General features: G+C 44.4%; 1 protein-coding gene across 1 annotated transcript in view; it reads left to right on the forward strand.

The window, feature by feature from the left end:
* Window positions 1-7555: 7555 nt before the first annotated feature.
* The window catches only part of LOC137433801 (Y+L amino acid transporter 2), a 144526-nt gene continuing 143114 nt past the window's right edge, over window positions 7556-8967 (forward strand). Inside the window, exon 1 of the mRNA XM_068126165.2 lies at window positions 7556-7695. Within this exon, the coding sequence (XP_067982266.2) occupies window positions 7677-7695 (19 nt within the window). The 5' untranslated portion in view covers window positions 7556-7676. The remainder of the gene's footprint in view (window positions 7696-8967) is intronic.

Consider the following 8967-nt stretch of genomic DNA (forward strand, 5'->3'; position numbering starts at 1 on the left):
CCTCTTTCTGATGGTAGACTCGTGCACTTTGACATCAACAGTGGCAAGAGCTGTCTGTGTCCAGTGATGACATTCTGGGGTTCTTAGAGACTTCTTTCAGCATCTTGCGGTCTGCTCTCGGGCTGAACTTGCTGAGGCGGCCTGGCCTGAACAAATTGGCAGTTGTTTGGAATCTTCTCCACTTGTCGATGATCTTCCGGACAGTCGAATGATTGATTTCAAATTGTTTGGAGATCTTTTTAAATCCCTTCCCAGACTCGTAGGCATCTATGACCTTCTTTCTGAAGGCCTCAGAGAGCTCTTTTGATCTCGGCATGGTGACGCCACACACTTTAACAACAAAGGCAAACCAAACTAAATGTCTGAGGTTTAAATAAGACAGGTTCGTCCAAGATCCTCTCTAACGATGTTCTAATCATTTGTACCTGAGCTGGTGCACCTGATTCTAATTTTAGGTATTTGAAGTAGTGATAAATGTTTGGGTGTACTTACTTTTTCCACATGCGAAATTTGCATTTATGTTTGTTTAAATTATACAATGGACTACCAAATGTAAATGCTTCATGATATTTGTTATATTATATCACCTTTATCTATCAATATTGTTGAAATGAAGATCAAATAGCTGTATGTTGAAATATGTTGAAAAAGTCAAAACTTTACATGGGGTGTACTTACTTTTTCACGTGACTATATATATATATATATATATATATATATATATATATATATATATATATATATATATATATATATATATATATATATATATATATGTATATATATATATATATATATATTGTTACGGATCTTGGGGGTCGGCGCTCCCCTTTTCAAGGGGGGGTTAATCCCCTTGTCTTTTTATCTCGCCGACCCGAATCCTTAGAAGTTATAACGTTCCTTCCGGTCGGTGGTAAATAGGGTTGTTGGTCGAGTCGTAGTCCAATTACCTAAGTACTACCACCGACCGTAAAGCAAGGAGATAACTCCCACCCGAACCACGGCGTTAATGGACACGCCGAGCGAAGCGAGCCACGATTCGGGCCGCTAACAGGGACTAAACCCGATTCTAGCGGTTTCAATCGCGCCACGTTTACCCAATGATGGAAAGGACGGATGCGATCGGATGGAGAGGGAACTAGTAGGTAGGAAGAACAAAGATGGGTTTATTAACAAATGTACAGAAGAAGAGGAAACAAAAGGGATGTAGAAGAGGAAGAAGAAGAAGCAGCACACAGGGCAGTCTTAAAACAGTCTTACTCTAATACCCCAGACAAACATACACACTCACACGGGGATTGTAGCTGGTAGATTGACAGGTAGAGGGTCCAGGCTCCAGTCGACTCCAGTCCAGGCTCCGGTTCAGCGGCGATACCGGCAGGCAGCTCTGCGCATAGTTGGACGCGAGCGGACAGTTTATATAACGGGGGAAGCTAGTGTCCTTCATACGTAATATTTGCACGTTCGTGCTACACGCCCCCTCCCCAAAGTCCTCTTCATTAGCGCCAGCGAGTGAGTCCTTAACAAGCGCTGCCGTATCTCTCCAACAAGCGCGCCTCCGACAAGTCCTCCAAGTTCTTTGAAAATGCGCTCTCTCCCATCCGAGTCCTTTCACAAAGGTGCGCTCCGTATCAGTCCCGTTACAACCAGCGCTCTCATCAAAAGTCCGTCAAAGGGCTTTGCGTTCGCGCTTATATAATGCGCCATGCGATCACTCCGCGCTCCTCAAAGCCATGCCCGTTGGTGATGTTCCTTCAGCCCTGGTTGGCTGGTGGGCGGTGGGGGCTTACCGGCCACACCTTTGATGACTGGATGACGTGGCCACACCTTCTTCTCGGCGTTCCGCCCCCTTTCTCGGGCCTAACCGCATGGCTTATGGCAGCGATTGAGCGAACGCTAAGGCAGCGAACGCTGCTGGCACAGGCGCGTAATGGCATCGCTTGGAGAGGGAGGTCGCAAAATGGACGGAATGGGCCTACTCTTATTTGATCGACGCAACGCAGATTCAACTATTGGAAACACGGCCTTATCTAAAACACATACTCATGAATAACTGAGTTCCTATGGTGGCCTACGTGTTGATTGTGGCCTAACTAGGGGTGCTACCTTTAACCTTTTAATGATGAGATATTTACAAGAGAGTGTGGGTTCTAAAATCGCAACAATATATATATATATATACATACATATATACATATATACATACATATAAAAACCACCTTTAGAGGCCATTTTTCCCCGCAAAGCGGGGGTTGGCCTATTTCGGGCACCGTGGTTGTTGTTGTTTTTGTTGGTCCCCTTTTTGAAGCAATGTTTTACGGCCGGATGCCCTTCCTGCCGCCAACCCTTTTTGTCACCTTTTAAGACAAACAGGGAATTACCAGTGAACTGGTACTCAATTAGCCGACCTCGGAAGGATGACAGGCTGAGTCAACCCCCCTGGCGTTAATTCAGCGATCGACCGGGATTCGAACCCAGGATCCTAGGATCCTAAGCTGGCACCCTAGCCGCTAGCCCAATATATATATATAGGCAGTGTCCGTCCGTCCGTCTGTCTGTATGTCCGTCTGTCTCCTCCATAACTCCACAAAACCATGAAACCTAGCGGCCCCAAACTTTGCATGCATACACCTGGACCTCCAACAGATTGCAAGGATGAAAACTGGGTGTTTGGGTGTGTTATAAGTTATAACGTCCTTTCTGAATATGATTAACGAGGTGCTCATAAGAAAAATACCCGATGTGGTGGTGTACCAATATGGCGGCTCACCATCTTGGCCTATCAGTGGGATACAAAACAAACTGTTCAGCCTGGTGGAGGTATGTGCTCTACCACATGCCCTTCTAGTCTTGGTCTGTTTTTGTGTTCAAATCCTGGGAATTGTACTGCAAAAATTCTCATCCCTCTAGGAAATTCTGATCATGTCAACATTGAAGTTCAGGTTTCTTATTCTTCACCACAGCTGTTGTTCATCCTGTCCATCGAACTGTCTTCCAATATAGCCAGGCTGACTGGGACGCTTTGCGTTCTTTCCTTGCCGATGTTCACTGGAACTCAATCCTTTGTCACATCCCATCTGAAGCTGCCAAGGAAGTTACTGAATGGATCCGTGTTGGTAAGAACCTCTTTATTCCTACTCGGACCTACCAAGTGAAACCACACTCTCAGCCATGGTTCACTCCGGCTTGTTCTGCTGCTTTAGCCCATCGCAATCACTTTTTCAAACAGTATCATCATGTTGGCTCGAGTGCGGCGCATCATTTGTTTCACCTTGTGAGCAACCACTCTAAATGGGTTTTGGAGAATACTAAGCGACAGTTTGCAGAATCTATTTGCAATTATATCTCAATTAAATGGCTGGGTTCCAGAGATTTTTGGAGAGTTGCTAATAGCATTCTCAACCGTAATAGATCATCTATTCCTGTCCTCTTCAATGGCCCTGAAGTGTTTACTTCTCCTCCTGATAAAGTTCACGTCTTCGCTGAGCATTTTGCTACAAACTCCACATTTGAAGACCACAGACATCCCTTGCCTATTTGTTCTTCCTGTCTTGACATCAGGCTTTCCATTATCAGAATCAGGAAAGTTGCTAAGATTATTCAAGACCTTGATATCTCAAAATCTACTGGACCAGATAGAATCCCTGCAATTGCTTTGAAGGTGTGTTCACCTGGACCATCTTCTGTTCTCTCAAAACTGTATTGCTTGTGCATGTCAAAGTCTGTGTTTCCACTTAGCCGGAAGCAGGCTTCTGTAGTCCCTATATTTGAAGGCTCCTGTGGCAAATCTGATCCTTCTAACTATCGGCCTATAGAAACCCACAACCTCCTTTAAATGGCCCACAATGGCTTTCAACAGTCAAGGTCTTCTGGTGATGTTGTATCCCTCATCACTGAACATGTGAATAGGGCTTTGGATCATCGCAGAGAACCCGGGGTTGTTGCTCTCGACATATCGAAGGCTTTTGACAAAGTGTGGCACAAGGGCCTCATCCATAAGTTAAAATCATATGACATTTCTCAAAAAATGTTTGCTACAATCTCTGACTCTATAAGACATGAGGGACAGTCATCCCCTGTTCATAATACGAGTGTTGGTGTTCCTCAAGGGTCTGTGTTGGGTCCAATATTGTTCTTGTTATATATCAATAATCTGCCTAATTGTATTCTTTCTCAATTAAGCATTTATGCAGATGACTCGACACTGTGTACTACCTACCCAGGAACCTTGTGTCCCCCCTACCTGTGACAATGCCAGTACCCCTCTCAATCAGGACCTAGAGAGTGTGATGAATTGGGGAAAAGACTGGCTTGTTACTTTCAACCAAAAAAGACTCACTTGTTGTCTGTGTCTAGTTCAAGATCACCTTGTTTTCCAACCATCTATGGATTCTTCACCTTTGCAGGAACTTCCTGTTGTCCGTCTGCTTGGATTGGATATCAGCTCAAACCTCAGCTGGGAAAAGTACATCTCTGGTAGAGCTAAAAGAGCCTCCCAGGGCCTCGGCTGCTTATTTCGTGCTTGGCGATACCTTTCTCAAACTGCTATGCTCCATCTGTACAAGACCATTGTACGTCCTGTCATGGAGTATCATTGCCATATTTGGGCTGGTGTTCCGGCTGGTCACCTATCACCTTCTCGGCGATACCTTTCTCAAGCTGCTATTCTCCATCTATACAAGGCCACTATACGACTTGTTATGGAGTATCATTGCCATATTTGGGCTGGTGCTCCGGCCTGTCACCTATCTCTTCTTGACAGAATCAAGCAACATGCTCCCATTCTGGTGGGACAGGAGTTGGCATCATCCCTGGAACCTCTCTCAGTTCTCCGCTCTGTTGCTTCCTTGAGCCCTTTCTATAGAAATTTCCATTGAATGTGCTCTGAGGGTCTGTCACAGGTTGTTCCACCTGAGCATACTTTCAGTCGCTCTTCACGTTTGGCAGTTTTTTCCCATCCATACACTGTATCTATCCTGAGGAGTAAGACTATGTGGTATTCTTCTAGTTTTTTCCCCGCACGGCATCACTCTGGAACAGTTTACCTGTGTCCTGTTTCCCCTCAATCCCAACCTACCTCAATTCAAGAGGAATGTCAATAAATTCCTCCTGTCTGTCTAATATCTATACTTTCCTTTGTGTAGCCCCCCCCCCCCCCCCCCCCCTCGAGTGGCCTTTGGCTTGGTGGCGGGCATGATCTCATTTAAAAAAAAGAAAAGAAACAAGCGTTACGCCTAGGTCCCCCGTCGGGGAAGTGATGTGAGTTGACAAAGTGGAAGACGCAGAAAACATGCTATGATATGATATTTCGCTCACAAGGTTCAGACATACATGGAGGCGGCCATCTTGGATTTTGACGTGGCGACCCAATTTTCAATGGGGTTCTTCCTTATGCCTAGATACACCCACACACCAGATTATAAGTTGGTACGTCGCTTATTTTTCAAGATATTCAGCTCACAAGGTTCAGACATACATGGCGGCGGCCATCTTGGATTTTGACGTGGCGACCCAATTTTCAATGGAGTTCTTCCTTATGCCTAGATACACCCACACAACAGATTAGAAGTTGGTACTTCGCTTATTTTTCAAGATATTCCACTCACAAGGTTCAGACATACATGGCATCAGACATACATGGCGGCGGCCATCTTGGATTTTGACGTGGGTTGCACCCACACACCAAATTCGAATGCGGTCCTTCGCTTACGCACGCACGCACGCACACACGCACGCACGCACGGAGGGATGGACGGACACACGGACGACGGAGGGGAAAACCATAGTCCCCCTTTCGCTCCGCGGTGCGACGGGGGACAAAAAGCTTACCAACATGTCTGAAAAAGGAAAGTTTTCCATCCGTGTATTATTCCAACTATCATCTATGGGCATAGAAGGCTAATGCCCGCTCTAGCGGGGAAAAATGGCCTTAAAACGATCATTCATTCATTCATCTATGGGCAGAGACCAGGGCGTTAACAACAGAATGGAGAAAAAGTTAACAACAGCGCAACACGACGTGGAACAAAATATATGTATCACATACAAAAATTGAAAGATAAATAAATGGGTCAGAGAACAAACGATAACTCAGGATATTTTAGATGTAATCAAAGTCTGGCAATGCAAATGGGCAAAATGGAGGACATATTAGCAAATAGCAGGTCAGATAACAGGTGGACAACAATAGCAACAACATGCAGACCTATGGATGCAAACAGGAACAGGGGAAGGCCACGTCTAAAATGGAGGGATTAAATAGACAAATATTGGGGAAGAGTCAATTGGGACAACAAAGCAAGAGACAGAGCAACATTGGCATCAACATGATGAGGCTTTCATCCAGCAGTGGGTCGAAAATAGCTGATGATGAATAATTTGGTCTAACAAGGAGAAAAAGACATCAAATGTCATAGCCCCCGTGGTTTTAGTAATTTTGCTGTAAGGAGTTGAAGGCCGCTAGTCGGCCATCTTTGGTCAGATTACAAAACAAAATCTTCTGCATATGTATACTCTCACGTGTTGTCTTTGTGCCAAGTTTGAACAAAATCGGTCGATGCATGTCCGAGAAATGGTTGGGGACACGTTTAAGTAACAAAATGTCCGCCAGTCGTCCATCTTGGATGTGATCTCAAAAGAAAATGACGTGCTTATATAAGCCTTCATTTATCTGTTTGTCAAGTTTGAACAGGATCGGTAAATGCATGTCCCAGAAATGGTTGAGGACGTGTTCAATATCAGAATATCGGGCGGGGGGGGGGGGGGGGGAGAGGGTTACAACTAAAATGGCTGCCAATCTACCAGTCGGCCATCTTTGATGAGATTGCAAAATAAGGTTAAGTGCACGTGTATGCCGTCATGTACTGTGCTTGTGTTAAAGAAATTACAATTTTCAAATTTTCCATATTTATTGAGTTTTTCGTGGGGTGGGGGGGGGGGGGTTTGGGGGATTCCGTATGTGTTTACGTTTTTTTAACATACATTTGAATTTACAGACGCTTTCCGATGGTTCTGGGATTTTTCCTGGTGTGCCGGCTTCGATGTCGATCGGCATGCCAAATTTCAGCTTTCTACGTCACCTGGAAGGTAGCGAACATCAATTAATTGATAGCCCATTGAGGACAATCATAGCCCATTGATCAGTCAGTCAGTGTTTAAAAAAAAATATATATATATATATATATAAAATAGATATCAGGAGAACGATATTGAGACCGGCCCGAAAATATTCTTTGCCCCCTGGCAAGGCTTAACCCGGCACTGTGCAGGCATGAAGGGCCCAATGGCCTAAACCTGTGCCCTAATTAATTTGTAAAATGTGAGAATCTGAAGGGTCATGTTTCAAATTCAGGAATGAGGAGATTTACACTCGATTTTAAAATCCCCATTAAAAGAACCAAGCACATTTTGGGTTCTTTCGGCCCAGCCACACTCCGGCCATGGCAGCTCGATCCGGAGCAAACAAGCTCGAGCTTGGTGGAAGGGTGCTAATGAACTTTCAGGGTCACGTGGTGCAGTGTGACGTACCACACAGAGGTGTCGAGATAACTACAGTGAGTACCAATGGTTTCATTGCCGATGCTGCCCCTCTCACCCCGGACTGCTGCACTCGTCGCTCTCGTGTCCGGCTGGAATTGAAACAGTAAAGTTTTGTAAACTCAACACAAGGAACCCCAATGAACGTTCCACTGCTCGGTAAGTTGAACAGATTTGTTTTGTATCTTTTTCATTGTTTTTTAGCCTGTCGTGCTCAACTTGATGGTGTTGTTTTTGTTTGTTTTTTCCCGATAGTTATGGACAGCAGCGACTGCAGTTATCCCAACAAAGTATATATATATATGAGGGTAGATCCCACTGGGTAGATGATCTTATGAAGGAAGATGTCTGTACATTGATTGGTAGGAGGTCACGAGGGCTGCTTGGTCAAAACGTTGGATTGTGAATTTAAATCTGTTAACTTGACCATCCTTTTTGTTGCCTTTATTATTGATACAAACGAGCTGAATCACCATGGAAATGAGGATTTCCCTTCGTTTTACAGCGAGTCTATTTTTAAACCATAACTTAGGTCTGGTGGGGGCTGTCGGGATACCGAGAGGTATGCACACTGGTCTTTCAGCTGGATTATAATCCCTACCCTGCTGTAAACTGTCATCCTGGGATTTCACATGCAGTGTGTGTGTGTGTGTGTGTGTGTGTGTGTGTGTGTGTGTGTGTGTGTGTGTGTGTGTGTGTGTGTGTGTGTGTGTGTGTGTGTTTCAACGTGGCAATCTGAACACACAGCAACACACAGCACAGCAACTTGTCAATAGATTACATCAACGAGTCAGACGTATGTTAGCGCAGGGAGCTACAGTTGGTAGATTAAAACAAGTTGTCTCTAATATCACAAAACGACACCAAATCGAATTAGTAAAATACAATACGAATAGTAAAAATGTTATTCATGAGATCTTTATGTAAATACAGTACAATATAATAATTAAATATACTACAAACCAATGTTGCTAGGAATCAGTGGTTGCGAGGATATGGCAGCATGCAAAAACCGTTATAGGTGACAGTTTGAACATTCGAAATACAGTTTGATCGAGAGGTAGATGGTGTGGTCGTGCTGGTTGGTAGATTGGTGTATTTAAGGTAAGATGTGCATGATTTAATGATATTATCATATTATCGAGTGTGTAAGGAAAGTTATAAATATATGATAATACATTAAATCCTATTGCGAGAAAAGTTGGAATAAGTGATGTTGCATTGATGGGTTGACTGACTGCCTGGACGCAACTGAGGTTATGGATCTACTGATGTACCATCTGTTGATGTGGATCCATGACCGAGGTTGTGGATCCGCCGTTTGGCGAGCTCCTGGGCTGAAAGGATCGAAACCTCGAGGAGGAACGATGCCCAGCTGATGATCCGTGCAGTCGGGAAACTAGTCAATTGCTTACAGGTTTCTTACAGCTT

Source organism: Myxine glutinosa, chromosome 10, assembly GCF_964187855.1.
Source record: "Myxine glutinosa chromosome 10, kmMyxGlut1.1, whole genome shotgun sequence".
In the NCBI taxonomy this organism is placed as follows: domain Eukaryota; kingdom Metazoa; phylum Chordata; class Myxini; order Myxiniformes; family Myxinidae; genus Myxine; species Myxine glutinosa.